At 38.1% G+C, this 19,626-nt stretch overlaps 1 protein-coding gene across 6 annotated transcripts in view; it reads right to left on the reverse strand.

The window, feature by feature from the left end:
- Positions 1-19,626, reverse strand: part of GAS2 (growth arrest specific 2) — a 129,598-nt gene that overhangs the window by 46,611 nt on the left and 63,361 nt on the right. For all 6 annotated transcript variants that reach the window (XM_040495605.1, XM_040495602.1, XM_040495604.1 and 3 more), the window contains exons 5-7: positions 19,235-19,298; positions 9,241-9,382; positions 1,870-1,977 (exon numbers count right to left, since the gene is read on the reverse strand). In XM_040495605.1, coding sequence (XP_040351539.1) covers positions 1,870-1,977; positions 9,241-9,382; positions 19,235-19,298 — 314 coding nt within the window. The remainder of the gene's footprint in view (positions 1-1,869; positions 1,978-9,240; positions 9,383-19,234; positions 19,299-19,626) is intronic.

The following is a 19,626-nucleotide window of genomic DNA, read 5'->3' on the forward strand; positions in this document are numbered from 1 at the left end:
TCTAGAAACAAGCCATGAAAAGATTTCACTTGAAAGGAAACCATTTTCTGAACACAAAAACAGAGCATCAAAAAATACCCTATCTGTCCAATATGATATAAACTCAGGTTATTTATAAACGTGGGTATTAAATTCTCAGACCACTGACTCAATATGGAAGACCAGACAGAAATAGACATATGTGATATATATTTTTGCCTAAAGATATTGGGTTACATTATAGGGAAAAGCATCTAATTTACTGATCATGTGTTTGTTAACATTTCTAAATAAATGAAGCCCTATGTTTTGATTCTAGGCACTAAGGCCTAATGTTCTCAAGAAGCATGAGTTTCAATTGAGAAAGATCAACCTAGTCAAATGTAAACCCATTTGCTAAATCCTTATTTTTTAATGTACTAAAGCAAAAGAAGGCAGCTTGGCAAAAATAAATATGTATGTAATCTTTGTAATAAGGAATTAGAGAACAATAAGCAATTACTAAGGCAACTGTCTATCTGGGCGAGGACATTCTTGCAGATTTGTTCTCAAACCTCTAATGGTCACATATCATTATATTTTTTTCATTGCCATTACCAAGCAAAATAGCAATTATTAGCTGGAAGTTTTTTAAAAAATCAATAACATGGCTCTAAAATTAGATTAAAATACAAAATGATTGACATTATTTTTGAGGACGAATTATGATTAAACTTTTCTTCTAATTATATGCTGTAGAGCCTTAAAAAATTCTCACGTGAATAATTTTCAGTCAAAAGTTGAAATTAAGAAAACTTTACAGTGACAAAATTACTACTGGGTCATCACTGACTTTGAGTATTGTTAGGCATTTTCATTGATGGTACTTGATGTACACATTCATTCTGCTCTACAAAACAGAATAACAAGCAAGATACTTCAACTTATTCATATGAGAGAATACAGTTCCTCTGAATCATAACCTCTGTTCTTTAGGAAATGACTAAAAAATATGGTAGAAAAATACTTATGAATTGCAGATTTCTAGGTATAGGTCAGTACTATATTTTCATCTTCTCGTTTTTGAAAAGAAGAATCTTGGTCTTAGGAAAAGTCACAAACTTATTTTGAGATTAAATGATTTTGGTTATTAACAAAACAGATCAAATGAAAGGCATGAAATGTTACTTTGAGCCCCTAGTAACAGCCTAAAACCTCTTGTGGTATCTAGTCAGATTTTTCATTAGTAAAATGGACATTAATGATTATAAATGATTGTAAAATGGACAGAGACCACCAGAACATTCATTGGCACACATCCACGTTTCTTTATTCTAACCCAGAACACTAAGTGAGAAATGGCGGTCACTATTTAACCATGCCATTGGAATGAGCTTTCATTCTTCTCGCTCTGGTTCATTACCCAAACTTCTGAACCCAAATCATGTTCAAATCATTTGAAAGTTACCAGAACCAATAGGATGATCATGTCCTAAACTTGGACTATGGAAGACTAGGACAGAACACTATTCCTGTTTCCCATGGGGATGGGAGGCGGAGGTCGGTGGATAGTGGTGGTGGTGGGGGTTAGTTCCTTTGAAACTAAATGTGTAAACAGAAAAGGAATTTGATTTTTCCTTTTCTCATTCTACTCGATCTCTATGATTTGTTTGGTGTGTGTGTTTGTATCTATGTAAAAAGAGAAAGATAGTTCTATTTATTTAGCCCTCAGTAGTAATTATGTATAATACATTTAAAAACATGTTCATACCTGGTATCTTCCAATCCAACTGTAAACACCATAAGGGAAGTTCTTGCTTAGTTACAGGTCATATTTCCCCTATAACCACCAACTCCAGCCCTGAATATTCTCATAAAGGACAAGATACCAAGTAAAAAGTAAAACTTTACCCTAATGAAGAGGATCTTTTCTCCCACTCGGTATCTTCCTTGGGAGAGCCTCTCCACACAGAATTTGTTTGGGCATTTGCAAGGAGGGTCTTCAGAAATTCGCTTCACCTGAAAGAGAAAAGCAAGCAAGTTCATTTTCCTTAATCAGGTTCCATTTAGATTGATTTGTTCCATGGGTTCAAAGGCCCTGGGCCATTAATGTTTTCAAATTTGTTCTATATTAAACTATGGACATGATATGAGCACAGAAATATCACATTACACCCTAACTATGTAAAAGTCAGGCCCTGAAGGCATTTTCTGAAGGCCAAATAACTGCACTAAGGCATAAGTTGGATGATGACAATAATAATGATGCTGGAGGATAATGATGAGCAAATCCCTTGGCAGTGGAGGAATAATGAGTAAGGTTCTCACTGGGGAGAATTAAAAAGATAGTGTACATCCGGTTGCCAAGATAAACAGATTGAAAGCTAGAACAGAATGTATGCTAACAGAGTAAAATTTCCTTACTATAATTGTGATGATATTAATTTTACCATTTTAAAAATAGATGAGAATTAAATTATTATTTTTAAAAAATGAACCCATTGTTTCATATTATTTTGAACTCTAAGATTTCCTTTAGGAAGTTGTCTCTATTTCACCCAGAGTCACCCAGAAATTCAGTCCACCTCAGTAAACCTCACCTACCAAAACCTATTTGTGTGGCAGTATCTTACAATTTCCATGTTATAGAATTCATGTCTGAATATCGGAGTCCATCTCTATTTTCTCTATCTCGCTACTCTTTAAAAAATACATAATCTAAGTGATATGCACACAACACTTATAAACAGTTGTGGCTCTTAGACGATAATGGATAGTCCATGATTTAAAAAAACAATTTTTTTTAATGTTTATTTTTGAGAGAGAGAGACAGCATGAGCAGGGGAGGGGCAGAGAGAGAGGAAGACACACAATGTGAAGCAGGCTTCAGGCTCTGAGCTGTCTGCACAGAGCCCAATGCGGGGCTCGAACTCACGAACTGTGAGATCATCACCTGAGCCAAAGCTTAACCAACTGAGCCATGCAGGTGCCCCTGGATAGTCCAAGATTTTAGGAACAAGTTTATACTTATGTTTTCCTTGACTGGGAAGATGCCATGCTGTATCTCATAACTGTCCTCTCTCCAACCAACCAACCAAACAAACCAGAACAATAATTTCCTGTGTTTTGAGCCAAGGTCACCATGGAAGAAAGAAAAGAAAGGCTGCCATGTGCCACCTGCATTTGAGAAGCTAGATAGAACAAATTTAGATCCTAAAGGAATTCACTCGGGCTCCCCTCACCCAAATTCTTTCTACCACAAAGATACGGTTCCTGGAGCTTTGTCATTTTACAATTTATTTTGAGAGAGAAAGAGTACAAGCAAGGGAGGGTCAGAGAGAGAGGGAGACAGAGAAAATCCCAAGCAGGCTCTGCACTGACAGTACAGAGCCCAATGCAAGGGTTGAACTCAAGAACTATGAGATCATGACCTGAGCCAAAACCAAGAGTCAGACACCTAACCGACTGAGCCACAGAGGTGCCCCAGGAGTTTTTTCATTAAAGAAACTCAAATAGTCCCTCAACTCAATGTCTGACTTTAATCAGCCTTCCACTAGGTAAAAACCACAGGAAGAGTGACACACGAACACACGTGCACGTTGGTGTGAAGGACTCAAACAGCTTGGTTTCCCTAGAATAAGAGAGGTTTTAGAAAGAATGGAAGCATAAGACACTAGAGGGAAAACTAGACAGGGTGGAGGAATCCTGAAGCAAAACTTACCTTAAGAACTATACAATATGCCTCAGTGAAGACCTATAAAGAATTAACACTATTGCTGAGGGAAAGAGAATCAACCTCAGGATGTATGTTTTCATCAGCCCCCTCCAGAATCCCTGATGTTACCAACATACAAACCTATAACTCTTGGTACTTATTTTTACCATAGCAAATTGTGTCTCAGTTATTGGTTAACCTTAATGTCTCTTTGCTTGATTGTGAGTTACATTGGGTTAAGATAATATCTCATTACAGTTTTAACTTCTTGAAATAAAGCATGATGCCTTAATGGAATATGTGTTCAATAAATGCATATTGAATAATAAATGAATGGTAAATAAGACATGTACCTATATAGGACACAGGGGGAAATTAATGCAATAAATCAAGACTGGATTCAAAGAATAGTAGAGATGGTTTTCACTGAAAAATGAGGAAGCTACCTAACAATCATTAAGTTAGTGATTGGGCCCATGTCTTTGAGTTATGAATTTTTTGTACTGTATAAAACTTGGCTCACAGCTATATACACCCACCCACCCCAGTATTAAGAGAATTCTGCCCCTAGGGATTTTTTTTTTGAAGGGATATTCTTGAACAAGATGGAAATTATTGAACAAGAAGTACAAAAATTGGGTAATACAAGTGTCATTCCCTTCCATAATGAGGAACCACATTCTGGGGTATGGAGGTGTCAATGAACGTAGGCTGTTTTCAGAGTCCCTCTATGTGTATCTCTTTCTATACATGTTTCTTAAAATGTGTTTAAAATAAAGATGTATACATAGTACAACTATATATAAATTATGTTGAATTTATACCACTGCTAATTTATACCATAACTTTTCACCCCAATAAGGGCTTCCGTAAGAAAGGAAGGAAGGAAAGAAGGGAGAGATGAAAAGAAGGGAGGGAGGGAGAAGGACTTTGGCCATCCAGAAGAAAATCAGGCAGTGAGCATTGTAAAAACACATGGCCCAAACTTTAGGAGAGCCATACTTGGCACAGCTTCACTGCCACATAGTAACTGGACAAAACAGTAGACTGGTGTCCAAGTGGTTCCTCTGCTAAGACAATACAATCACAATTATATATGGAAAGTATTTCCGCCTTGAAATGTTCTTATACAAAACAAAGAAACTATTGGGATGAAATGAAGTAAAACACAAGGAACATTTTCTCAAGTGACCTGCCCTTCTCCAATGCCTTCCTAGCTTTGAAAATGGACTGGTTTTTTTAAAACCAAGGGCTTTTTTGTAGTTGTGTGAGGGGTGGAGGCAGAAATGGAAGAGACAAGGCCAGACTGTGGGTAGTGGAAATATATTGTTAAGTCAACAGTTACTGATGACATCTGTGCTTCTAATATTACCTTGGGATAAGTCAGTCTGGCAGGTGTTCTGTTTTTGGCCAGGAACCCAGCCAATTTTCTGCTGAAATAGGATTTCAAGAGGAGCCTGATTACTCAGAATTATACTATCTCTCATCCCCAGACTGAGGAAGTTGATGGAGAAGAGGAAGAAAGTAAGAATGGTTTCTTAGAACTGTATTCAATTCATTGTGTGGGAATGCGCTCACCATGAGGGAAGGCAAACAGAGAACTCAACCTAACCCCACTGTTTTATCACAGCTGATTCCCTCTATCAGGACATCTGGAGAATATATTCATCTGAATGGACTCCACTGTGTTTCTCTGATGATATCTTGATTAAAGAAGGTGGCACAGATTATCTGCATAAAGGTCACCAATTTTTTTTTTCAATTTTCCACAATTTCTCAAAAGAAATGCGAGGAAACATTGAAAGTTTCAAACTGGCAGTTATTGCTGGAACTGTTCATTGGAATATGATATCTTAGCACAGGTCAGCTTCTCTTTCTTTTTCTTTACTCTTTTCTCTTCCCTCTCCCCGCTTTTTTCTTCTTTTGCTCCCCGTCTTTCTTCTCCTTCCTTTCTTTTTTTAGTAAAATAATAACTTTTCCAGAGTAAAAATAGCCAATATTATTAAATAAACACAGGGACTTTGCAAGCAATTTCTATCTTATACCTTATTCTACAGTGCATTCTGCAGTTCATGACTTTTAACTCCCCAATGGCTATATATGCCTTACATACAGTGAAGCAGTTGCCATAGGAACTCTATCTATTTGACAGATGAAGCTCGGATTTAAACCATTAGTGTATCTCAGATTATTTTTTGTCTTTGTTCCACTGTCCCTGAAATAAAATACGCCAATGAGAAACTATCACTTAAGCAGAATGTGAATATTTCAACGCAATTTCCCCAATGTAGCATGAAGGAGACTGTAAGTGACTCCTGTGGCCAAATAAGTTTGGAAAATTCCAGATTAAACAAGACCGTATTATAGAACTCACTACTGCCTTTGACATGCCAAAGAGCACTGCCAAACTCCAGATAGGGACTGTAGTAAGCTGAGTTTCTCAAACTAACATAACCATAGAATTGTTTTCCCCATGGGGCATCTGGCAGTGTGTTTGATTAAACATTATTTGAGAAAGGCTGGTTTAAAGACTTTTAAAACATAGTATTCTAGCTGGCAACAATACAGAAATATCCACTTTACACATTTCCTACATTCAGTTAAAACCCCTTAACTAAATAGATGGTTATGTTCCCAAACTCCATTTGGTAAATGTTAAAGGGTGTTTAAAGCTCTTCTGAAATCCCCTTCTTTGTTTGCAGTGGAGTGAGCAGAGCCTGGAGTAGAGAGAACCACCACAGAGTGACAATCTGGCCATCTTAAAGACAGTGCCCATCTCACCCTGGTCAGCTGGAATACTGGCAAAACTTTTCAAAAGTCCCTTTCATACTTATTGCACCACCTTCTCCCTCCTGTCATTGTCTCCTCTACTCAAGATGAGGATGATCACACACTGGACAAGCTGGTGGAAAAAATGGACCCTTTCTGGCTACTTCTCCCAGGTTCATGTAAATGGCTTCAAGTGGCAATGTCTCCACCCTCTGCAAAGCTACAGCACGGTTGAGTAGTACACATCTCCCCAGAACACATGGCTTTTCTTCATAAATAGAAAAAAGGCAGAAGCTTTTTTAAACATTTTTTACCTACGTTGTTAATTTATCCAGTGTGATAGAGATGAATAAAATATGGTCCTGTCACTGAGAACGAGAATTACACCCAGAGAAGAATGGGCATTTATGCCCAATAAGGCACATCCCTCATTAAATATGCACAAAACTTTGGGGGCATCAAGGACTAATTTGTCCATTTTGCCTGGGATAAGAGATGCCAACAAAGTTTACAGGAGGCTGTGCAAACTGAATTTTAAAAGATGAAAGAGTACTTAAATGAACATTCAAAGGGTGAGTAAGCAGAATTCTGGTGAGGAAAGCAAGTGAGGAAAAACACAGAATGTGAAATTTCCTTAGAAATTTGGGATTAGCAGACATGCTTACAATGGATATATCAGAATGCAAGAACAAGTCCAGAGGATAAAAAGTCAAGGAAAGACAAAATGGGCCAGAACATGGAGGGCTCATGTAGCATATAAATGAGTTTGGGCACTACCTTGGAATGTCACAGGGAACCCCTATATAATTTTAATCAAGTCTGAGTTGCATTTTTTGCTAATCATTCTGGTAGCAACAATGTTCAGGGGAGAAAATTATAAGAACGGAACAGTAGACAGTATCAAACACCAGAAAGTGGTCTCATAATTTGAGAACTAAAAAAAAAAATTCATTTGGTTCAGAAATTTACTCATTAAAAGTCTAAGCATTGGGGCGCCTGGGTGGCGCAGTCGGTTAAGCGCCCGACTTCAGCCAGGTCACGATCTCGCGGTCTGTGAGTTTGAGCCCCGCATCGGGCTCTGGGCTGATGGCTCAGAGCCTGGAGCCTGTTTCCGATTCTGTGTCTCCCTCTCTCTCTGCCCCTCGCCCGTTCATGCTCTGTCTCTCTCTGTCCCAAAAATAAATAAATGTTGAAAAAAAAATTTTTAAAAATAAAAAATAAAAGTCTAAGCATTGACTTGGCCAGAACTCTACATATAACACCTTGGAGAAAGTCAACAGAGGTCACAGCTAAGACAAAAAGGGGAAAAAAAATCAAGTGCAGTAGCCCCAGAGAAACACTTCATAAGAAAGACTAAAGGAACATCTTACTCTAAAATAAGTTGAATCCAAGAAGTATAGCTAGGAAAGGAAAAAAAAATGTTCTCATCATTTTATAAATAACACACCATTATCTACTATTAATACAATATTTTATTTAATTTCCTTTATTTCTAATAAAAATGATAATTATGAGAAGCAAGCAAGGCATGTGACCAAACCTAAAAACAGTCCTGTGGTTATAAAATCCTTTTAGATGGCATTGTATTAACATGCCCTGCATAGTCTTTAATTCCTGAGTGGATTGAACAAAAGAAAACTCAATTAAATTGGTATTGGCTAAGATACCCTGACAAGCTAAGGTTAAGCTTGTTGCCCTTAGAAATGGAAATTCTCAATCTGTCAAACTGTTGCACTTCTGCTTATCTGAATCTGCAATATAGGCCATTGTGTCACATGGGGAAAAGCAAAAGATGAGGCAATGTGTCTGCAGCCTATAGTGTCAGTCAGCCATTTTCCCAGCTCTTTGCAGCTCAGACCCTAGAGAAGGAAACCAAGCTATGGGCCAGCACTGCTTTGCAGCCCTGCCTAGCCCACATAACTGGTGTTATGGTTGTTGCTAGTTTCTAAGGATTTTGCCCATGTCGGAGACATACTTCAGTCTCACATCCCTAAGGTAACCAGTTTTTTGAAAAGTTGCACTCAAATTAGATGTGCTGGGAGATGAATGCTTGCACATCATCAAACACACTTCGTATAACCAAAAGCTACTTTTAACAGACAACAGAGGTGGCCAGAGCATTTTAATTCATCCAGTTTGCTGTTACTCCCAGAATCTGTTTTGTGTGATGATGAGGGTATAATGAAACTATTCCCTAATCTGCCAAAGACTGTGACTCTGGGACTTTGCTAAGTAGAACGGTGGGGACCCCAGATAGTTCGCAAAACCGGGTTGGGATCTAAGCTCCTCTCCCCTCAGCAGATGATTCAACCCCAAAGTTTCAGCTTCTTCAACAAGAAGCGCATCCTCTGATAACAACAGCACTTGAAAAACAATGATGGATCCTGACCCTTAGCAGGCAGGCACCAAAGGGCCATTATGTTCCCTGTGGTATGTTTGTGTTCTCTTCTTTAACAAACCTCAAGATCTCATGCCTCAGGCTCCTTATCTGTGAAATGAAGAACCGTGAACCAAAACTATCAAGGTTGAACTGTTTGTAAAGGTAACTTTTAGGAAACCAACTTAATTCGCCTAAAATTTTAGATACTGCTCAGTAGAATTAAGTGATACTTTATTGCAAATGACTGGCTCAGTTTTGAATCACAGATTAGCTACTTCAACTGTTGTAGCACCACAAACTTTTTCATAGGATTTCAAAATGAATTTCAAAGGTTAGACTGATAAGAAATTATACAGAATGAGTTCTGAAGTTCAAAAAAGACAAAGTGCTAGTAAGAAGTCCAACCAATTCTACTTACTGCATCATCCAGTAAGTTCCCCGTACTCTTTTTTCCAGAAGACTTTGATGAAGGAGAAGGTGAAGGAGAAGGGGCAGAAAGTGTTTCTTCTTGTTCAATCTCTTTTTCCAATTTTATCAAACCAGGAGGTTCCACACCATACCTTTTAAAAGACACCAGATCAATACACATGCATAACTTATAAAGATAGACTTGCCATATGTTACATTTGATCATGAACTGCATAGGACCAAATTGCTGATTTTAAAACTAACTTTCTCTGGCATTGAAATGGTAAGTTCTTAAATTGGCATCCTTTAAAGCAGGAAAAAACACATATATCTGATTTAGATATATATATCTATAGATGTGTGTTTTGAAGATATGGGTCTGTAAATAAAGATACACACACATACACACTTATGTTTAGATATGTATACACACACACTAATAGACATCTGACATAATAAGAATAAAAATACCCCATGTAATATATTGAGGCAATAACATGAATTAGCATGTAAAGTTTAGTCTTCAGCTTTTAGATTTACTAGCTTTGAGATTAATGTTATAACTGAATTTCTATTCTGAACACAAACTTGTTAAAGACAAAAATAGCAATCCCCAAGGTAAACATCCTTATTCGCTGCTAATTGTACAACTCCTATGAGCCCAGAACAATGTACTATGGGTTATACTGTGTCATATGTGATACTCTTAAAAAACAACACAAGGAGGAGCACTTGGGTGGCTCATTTGGTTAAGCATCTGACTTCGGCTCAGGTCATAATCTCGTGGTTCATGAGTTCGAGCCCAGTATCGGGCTCTGTGCTGACAGCTCAGAGCCTGGAGCCTGCTTCACATTCTGTGTCTCCCTCTCTCTGCCCCTCCCCCGCTCATGCTCTGTCTCTCTCTGGCTCTCTGGTTCTCTCTCTCTCAAAAATAAAACAAAGTAATATTTAATAAAATTTAAAAAACAGGGGCACCTGGGGGGCTCAGTCAGCTAAGCGTCTGACTCTTGGTTTTGGCTCGGGTCATGATCTCACAGGCATGGGATGGAGCCCTGTATCAGGCTCTGTGCTAACAGTGTGGAGCCTGCTTGGGATTCTCTGTCTCCCTCTCTCCCTGCCCCTCCCTCACTTGTGCTGTCTCTCAAAATAAATGTCTCTCAAAATAAATAAATAAGCAAAAAAATTAAAAACAACATAATGAAGGCATATATAGGGGTATGGTGAAAGAAAATGAATAGGGAGGAAATAGAGTAGCAATTTAGAATAATAATATATTAAAAATTCTGTGTTATAAATTATCAGTGCCATAGGAGTTTAAGGAAAACAGAGATGTAGTTGTTATCAGCATTCTTATCTCCCATAATTATATTTTTCTTAGGCTAAATTTAAAATTGGTTTGGTTTCTTAGATGCATATCAGTTTATTTAGGTGGAGAAGACCAAAGATAATTCCAGAATTTGGGAGTTGTGAAGGACCTTTGGGATCATCTAGTTATACTCTTACATTTTTACAGAATAACAATCCAGACAGGGTACAGAACTAGCTAGGAGCAAGACAAGAAAATCCAAATTTTTTGAGTGCAGGGCTGAGCCTCTTTTTCTCTGAGATTTTAATCAGGTGATTACATGGAGAGGAAAGGAGAGGGGGAAGAAAGGAGAGAAAAAAAGAAAGAAAGAAGAGGAAAAAGTCCCTTGGAAATATTAAAAAACTGGTTACTAATAACCTACAAAGTAAATAATCTATATAGAGAGACTATGTAGAAGGTATGTCTACTACTTTAGTATGAATAGTATATTAAAAAGATCATTAAATGCAAAAGCTTAGATTATTGTCCTGTTCTAACAGCTTGTTACTTAAACTAACATCATCACATGTGTTCAGTACATACTTGTAAAGGAAGCAATTTCTCCACTCTTGATGTTTTGTTCTGTTGAGGGTGTTCAGTTAGTTTAATTCCTGGCCTCTCTCTTTCATTACTCACTCTTCTCCATCAAGATGAAGGAATTTATCAAATTGTAAAATCTAAGAATCAACTGAGCATGCTTGACTCAGTTCCCCCTTTTTCTAGGGAAGAGGCTGCCTTCAAAAAGGCCCCATTGGAAAACTCCACCTTGGGGCACTTGGGTGGCTCAGTCGGTAAGTGTCCGACTTCAGCTCAGGTCATGATCTTGAGATTCATGAGTTCGAACCCCATGTCGGGCTCTGTGCTGACAGCTCGGAGCCTGGAGCCTGCTTCGGATTCTGTGTCTCCCTCTCTCTCTGCTCCTCCCCCACTCACACTCTGTCTCTCTCTCAAAAATAAATAAACATTAAAAAAAATTTTTTTAAAGAAAACTCCACCCTGAGTCATCTTTGTAATTAGGTAGTTAAATTGGCCAACTTCTGGAGGTCAGTTAAAGATGCTGAGCATGCCTGTCAACATGGATCTTATCAGTAATAAAGGTGCTATTTGATGTTCCATTTGCAACGCTCTTATTTCAATATCTGATTTTTTTCAGAATTTAGAGGCTGAGGATGTATGATGTGTCAGAGGCTCTTTGAAAGCTGAAAACCTGGAATTTAGTACAAAACAGTTTAAGCTGCCACAACTCAACCGAACAATAGCCATTTGGGGAAATGTCTCTAATGAACAAAATAATTTTTAGTTACATAAATCATTAGTTAAAAGACCTAGGCACCATTTACTGCATTTTTAATGTTTTACATATATTATTCAGTTCATGGGACATAAGGACAGCATGCACTAGCCTGCAAATCTGTAACAGTGGAGCCCACAGACTGATTCACAGCATCCCCAGGAGGTGGCATAGACCTTGGCACACAGCAGGTACTCAATGGCTACTATGTGAATGGAAAATAAAAACCTCATAGTGTCATATAACAATGATTGGGGTTCCAAATATGAATGTGGTTTCATTATTCTGGATCTTTAATTGCCTATCATTGTAATAAAACATGTCAATAGTAAGTGCATAGAAATGATTTACCAAAAGTTTTTCCAGATTTAAAACCCCGTCCAAAACCAACCCAAATACATCTTTTGTTTTTCCTTTCTGCTACTTCATTAATTACACTGAACCCAACCCAGCATCTCATTACTGTTGACAAGTACCAACAACACTCACGTGGAGATTTGTGTATCATTTTTCCCTGAGGTAGACTGGAGCTAACTGTGCCATTGACCTATTCTTTAAATTTAGCAAGTCACTTAACCTCTGGAAGTCTGTTTTCTAGCAGGAAAGTAGAAATGAAAATGGCCTGCCCTAGAGGTCCTATGGAACAGTGCAGGGAGGGAGGGAGAATGCTGGAAAAACAACTACTGCTGACCATCTTTAATGTATCCAGCACATTTGGGCATCTTGACGTACATTATTTCTGAGGCTCCTTTTAAGTTCAATGGAAAATGGAAATTCTGACTCCTGCGTTTCAATAATGTTAGAAGGAATTTTAAAGGAGTATCCATTATATGCTCGGTACAGGGTCTAATACATGGCATAGCCTCTGAAAATGTGTTGGTAATTGACATATCAAAGGTTGTACCACTAGGAAACTGCAGCACTAAGGTACTTTGGGCAAAGCTTTTGAAAAATATATTACACCACCAGATGAAATAATGTAACAGCCTGAATACTAAGATGTAAAGTAGTATTATCACTACTGTTTATATTATTACTATTGTTTGTATCCTTTACAAAAGAACTTATTACAGGCTTTCTTTATACCAGTTTCAACAGCAGAAAATATCTCAGTGCTGGAGTGTCACACAGCAAGTTATAAATTCAGCTTTGCTACTACCTCACTCTTTTTAATCTCCCTGGATTTCTTTGAATTCTTAGTCCATCAAGGCATAAAATTGTGTTATGTTTTAATGTTCTTAAGAGAATAACACAAACTGGGCAGTGAAGCTAGAGGAATTTAACACACTAGAATTCGCAGCCAATTAAAAGTCAGTCATAAGTAAAAGCATCATATTTCAAAGTACAAATTAAGCCAATTGGAAAATATGATTTCATTTGTAATTGTTGGTGGAATCAGGCCACCTTTCAGGAATAGGCTGCATAATTTATTTCTTTCTTTTTCTTTCTTTCTTTCTTTCTTTCTTTCTTTCTTTCTTTCTTTCTTTCTTTCTTTCTTTTCTTTCTCTTTCTTTCTTCCTTCCTTCCTCCCTTCCTCTTTTCCGTTTCTTCCTTTCCTCCCTCCCTCCCTCTCTCTCTCTTTTTTTCAAAGAAAAATAATAAAAAATATGTTACTAGAGTAACAACAGCCTTCACCATATCCGATACAAAGTAGACTTAGTTTGAATGAAGTTGGTAACAAAGTCTTATGTAGAAAACCTTGCCCTGGAGGCTTTTCTTTATCTGGGAATGTTGAAAATTAGCTCTGCCACTGAACATAGAAAATCAACACTAAGCTCCAAATCTCTGCTTATATTGGCTTTTAAATACTTCAAGCTGCCTAAGGTAGAGTCAGCTAGTCCCAAAATGCACACTTAAATACGGTTCATTGGCTTCCTGTCTGTCTGGAGATGTCAACAGGCTGTAAATCATGACATTCCCCTGGGGCTGGGGGCCCGCAGCTGCAAGCCAACTTAGTCACCAAATAGGTCTTTTTTTTTCTACTCTCCAAAAGGCTGCTCCGTTCTGCTTTCCATGATTAATTCTATACCACTTCACATTTCTACTTTGTGAGGCTTTCACAAATCTATACTCTTTTGTATTCCTTTTTGGCTATAAGATTTTAGGGTTTTGGAAAAGAGAGTTTGTTGCTTTCCCACTGAATAGGGTCAAACTAAAGATAGCAAGAAGGTTGAAGGCACAAAAATCTTCTGTATACTCCAGTTATAGAAGACTAGAGTGAGTAATGAAAGGGCAATGAATTTGGTTTTGTCTCATTGAAAAAACAATGCAAAGGGCTAGGAGAAGGCTCTTCTGGTTAAGGATTTTATCAAGAGGTTCTAGGAATGGTGTTTTTATTTTTCTGGCACATGACACAATTTTTGAGATTAGTCTAGATGACATGGTTTAGCTTCCAAACTGAGCCCTGAATGAGAGAATTCATTCAAACTATTAACTAGACTAGAATTTTCAAACAAAAGACATCCGGGGCCTATTTCACTAGAGTTAGGGGGAGACATTTTTTTTTTTTAATTTTTTTTTCAACGTTTTTTATTTATTTTTGGGACAGAGAGAGACAGAGCATGAACGGGGGAGGGGCAGAGAGAGAGGGAAACACAGAATAGGAAACAGGCTCCAGGCTCCGAGCCATCAGCCCAGAGCCTGAGGCGGGGCTCGAACCCACGGGCCGCAAGATGGTGACCTGGCTGAAGTCGGATGCTCAACCGACTGCGCCACCCAGGCGCCCCAAGGGGGAGACATTTTAAAAACTCCCCTTTTTTAGGGCAGGTAAGTTTAGAGATAAATGAATAAGTTTTTGGTTAACAGTTTATAGGTTCTTGCAGTTTTGCCCATTTTTATTCTGTTTTGAAGTAATTTAAAGATAGATTTACATTTGGAAGGAAATTTCACCTACATGAACACATGTGATGTTCTTAGTAGTCAGAGTCAAGTGCTTTAATTAGGATGCATTAATTAATAAATTTTGTATAAGAGTATATTTACTTTAAGCAACATTTAATTAGGCCACGGATTGAAATAGGAGACTAATGAAAATATTCACCAAGTATGTTTCTTTCAAATGGTCATAAATTTTGTTCAAAATTAAGGAAGTACTCAAAAATAAAAATATAAAAAGCTCCACTAAGATATTAATTATTATGGCCCCAAACCAAAATATAAAAAAAAAGTTCACTTTTAGCATAAAGCTAATCTTAACTCTTCAGTCTGTAAGAGGGTGAATTTACAGGAACCTTTTTCAGCAATGAATATCAAAGCATTGTCATTAAAAAGATCTTTCAGTGTTTATTGACCTGTTTTTGCTGAGTGTTTTACTTTTCAAAAGAAAAACATGCATATTTTACACTCAGAAACTGACTTGTTTCTGAAATATTAGCAGTGGGATTTCACTCTCCAGTGATGATAGCTCTATTTCGCTGAAAATAAAAGGAAATTTTACCCATGAGAACAAAAACAAGTGGTCTCATTCTCCCATCTCAGAACTCAGAGAAGCCCAGCTCCAATGGGGCTTAGCTGAGTGTTCCCAGGCAAAAGAACATGGCAGAGAATCAGAAGCATCCTGAGAATCATATCTGAAGTGATGTTGATGCTTTTAAGATAACATCTGTGTAATTTTAAGATGTAAGTGTTCACAATCAAATATAAAAAAAAAAAGCATCATCTATCAGTGATTTTTTTTTAAATGCACACAAACTCACAAGATTGTACTAGAGACTTTGTTAGAGTCACAACTCATCTACTGTGTGTGCAAATTCATGTATTGACTTTTAAGAGCAAAACTGCCAGTTTTGGCTAAATCTGCCTTAACTCAATAATGTATGTAATCCTCTGTGGAGAAGTGGGGAGAGGAGGAAGCACAAAATAAAGATGTAGACATGGGTTTTAATACGTCTACAGAAAAATTTAGGAGTAAAATTAGATCACGTAGATGAATTTCCCTTTTTTTTTCCTTTAACTAATATGCCCCAACTTAGGGCTTAGGTAATGAGATCTGGGTTTATTGGGTTGTTGACTGTAAAACATAACTGACCTTCTATTAAAATAAAAATAAAAAGGTCTTCAAATGTGTGCAGATAAAATGTGCATACATTTATATTTATTTTGTTTTCATTTTTTTAATGTTTGTATTTATTTTTGAGAGAGAGACAGACAGACAGAGCACAAGCAAGGGAAGGGCAGAGAGAGAGAGGAAGACACAGAATATGTAGCAGGCTCCAGGCTCTGAGCTGTCAGCACAGAGCCCGACGTGGGGCTCAAACTCACAAACCGGAGGTCATGACCTGTGCGGAAGTCAGATGCTTAATCGACTGAGCCACCCAGGCGCCCTGTTTATACATTTATATTTTAATGTTCAATCTATCCAGTTGGCATTTGACTGTTTTACCTTATCCTGCACACAACAAAAGTAACACCCTGAATAACCCCAACACATTTCTGGTTTTCAGTGTAGGTGTGCAATACTTCACATCACCTAAATAGGTGAATAAAATAGCAATGTTTACAAATCAAGCATTGTAACATAAAGGTTATCTTAATCCTTAGATAATTCCTTTGTGAAAGTAGTAATATTTTTTTGTAATGTGAATAATTACTGCTTTCACCAGCTCACATGGTCGTAGTGTGATGATAAATTCAGCCACCCATTTCTATCACAGATGCTGCTGCTGCTGATGGCAGGATGAAAATTTGGGGGGGGGGGTGATGGTTAGATTTATGGCATAGACTGCAGGAAGGCTTCAAAGATGTATACTTATCTCTAAACTCATCAACTTGTATACATTAAATACGTACAGCTTTTTCTTTGCCAATCGTATGCAATAAAGTGCTTTAAAAAAAAAAAAAAAAAAAAAAGGAAAGAAAGAAAGAAATGGAGCAACCCAGAATCTCAATTTTGAAAGATCTGGGGAAAAAAACCCATAACACTTGACATGATCCTTCATTATGAAATTCACCATGCCATTCTGATCCTCTTTCATTAAAATTAAAATTTTAATTTGTTTTATATACTATGGCAAGGGGCAATTTACACCAGACATGGAGATTTCTAAAGGGATTTTGTCATTGGGAAGCATGTCATAGAAAGTTTACTTCAGCAGGATTCCTAATCAGAGTGTTCTGGTCATAAAAAGTGTAATTACAAAAAATAAAACAAACCCAAAACACAGGCAACTAACACAAATTAAAGAGGAAAATGACAACTCACAGCAAATTCTGCAGGTGGTGCAACTCCTTCTCTTTACCTCCATATCACAGCTTTCAGAACCATGATGCTTATATCATTCATATATTTAGATTATGAAAGCAACAAAATGGAATCTGGCATTGTAGAATATTCTAGCAGTATAATTAAAATAAACAACTGAAGGATGCCTGGGTGGCTCAGCCAATTAGGTGTCCGACTTCGGCTCAGGTCATGATCTCACAGCTCGTGGGTTCGGGCCCCACATCAGGCTCTGTGCTGACAGCTCGGAGCCTGGAGCCTGCTTCACATTCTGTGTCTCCCTCTCGCTCTGCCCCTCCCCCACTGTGCTGTGTATCTCTCTCTCTCTCTCTCTCTCTCTCTCTCTCTCTCTCTCAAATAAATAAACTTAAAAAAATTTTTTTAAATAAATAACTGAACAAAAAGTGTTCTGCCTACCCTTCTATTAAGCAGGAACTCTAGACCATCCATGTTTCTCTCACTTTACCATTTCAGGGACAGTTACTCATTTACTGAGATTTTACTTGGTGTATTTTCCTCCTGCCTGGGTATTTAACTTCCCCCCTTTTAGGGGACATCTGTAGAGTCCTTGGTAGCCCTTTGACTCAAGGTTGTTTGCCCTACAGGTCAGAAGCCCCAAGACTGGTGGAGGAGTAGTTTAGCAGCGTCCTAGAAGCAACTGATAGCTTGGTCTTACTCCTTCATAGAAACCAAGAAGGTGAAAGTGCTGTAGGGGAGTGGGGTTCCAGGAAACAGCTGGACACTACAAGCTCAAACTAAGCCCTAGTGGTAGAGAGATAGAGGCCTAGGGGACCCTCTCCCAAGGCCTTCACACAGTATCTGGGAACAGAGTGGGAGAGAATAGGGAAACCTCCAAATGTCTCAAATTGACTTTTTCACTTTGAGTGGAGCCTCAGTCAGATTTACTTTGAATTCTTTAAAAATAAAAAAGGGGCGCCTGGGTGGCTCAGTCGGTTAAGCGGCCGACTTCGGTTCAGGTCATGGTCTCGCGGTCAGTGAGTTCGAGCCCCGCGTCGGGCTCTGCGCTGACAGCTCAGAGCCTGGAGCCTGTTTCAGATTCTGTGTCTCCCTCTCTCTGACCCTCCCCGTTCATGCTTTGTCTCTCTCTGTCTCAAAACCAAATAAACATTAAAAAAATTTTTTTTAAATAAAAAAGAAAAAAATCTTTCTCATACCCACTTATTGCGGTAAAGCAAAATTCACAGCTGATGTCCAACTGTTTGAGATTATGTTGCTATCACATTTTACAGAACTTGGAGTTATTTCTGATTGCAGGTTAGTTTCCCATCGGATCAAACAAAACAAAACAAAACAAAACATAGGTGTATTCACTGGCAGCAAGCTTTCTACCCACTGCTGTAGTCTGATGTGCACACCTTGTATTTTCTTTACCTTGATTTTCTTTATAAATTTCCTTGAGAATTTTCACCCAGAGCCAGCTCTCACTTTATTGGTTCATCTAATCTCTGTCTTAAAAGTATACCCAGATCTAGATGAAAACAACATCTTCCAATCAATTCCTAAGTTTTATTTTGAGTCAAGACTTCTTCAACCACTTGTATCCTCATTTCTAATTCTTTGAGCTTCATAGAACTGTCAGAGGTTCCATTTGGTCATTTGCCAGATAATAAAAGAGAAGACGTGAAACCAAAGCAGATTAGCTGAGGTAATAAAGTCCCTTTCTCTGCCTACTTAGCTAGAATTATGACTTTTACAATTACTCCTTTTTTCCTAGAAGAAAAGGATTCCAAACATCTCTCCCCTTATGAAGGATAATATTCTAGGACTGTCTCTAACCAAAATATGGAGAATAATTTAAAAACTATGCCCCTACTCAGAAGTAGAAGCTAAAAGAGCTGACAGGTGCCCGGGTGGCTCAGTCAGTTGAGAGAAAATGTATTGGATGGGAGGATATGCTTTTAGTAAATGCTTATCAGACATAGTGGCTTCGACAAGATCATGGTGCTAAGAATATCAGTGGCATGCTTCATTTTGACCAACTGCTCTTGAGCTGTTCGGACGGATTATATTGGAAAAAGTAGCTTCTCAAAACCCAGGTTAAATTAGCAACGAAAAACCAGCAAGCTTCTCAATTGCTTCGATGCTGAGGATGGTCCATGTCTTGACATAGTGGCAGCAGTTTGACCTACCTGGCTGCAATCCGGCCAAGCTCTAGCAAACAGAGACACACTTCTCTGGGTTGCTTGTGGAGGACTGAAAGACAAGACAGAGGCGGACACCTTTACAATAGAAGGGATTGTAAAGCAGCTCAATAGCGAACAGGCTTGCCAATGACCTCTCTTCTCTCATGCTTCCAGTAAATGAGCTAGTCTTCATTCTGACATTCACAGAAACCATCCTATCCCACGATACACTTAGCTCTACTAAAGTCTTAAAGCCCTTTCAAAACTCTGCCCAATATCCCTCCTCCAAGCCATGAGTCTCAGGAAATCTCATCCTGAGTAAATCTCCCCCAGAAAATGCTTCATTAATTAATATTAGTAAGTCAATATTGGAAACACAAGTAGCTGTATTATGATAT

Source organism: Herpailurus yagouaroundi, unplaced genomic scaffold (assembly GCF_014898765.1).
Source record: "Herpailurus yagouaroundi ecotype Mexico unplaced genomic scaffold, PumYag 187, whole genome shotgun sequence".
NCBI lineage: Eukaryota > Metazoa > Chordata > Mammalia > Carnivora > Felidae > Herpailurus > Herpailurus yagouaroundi.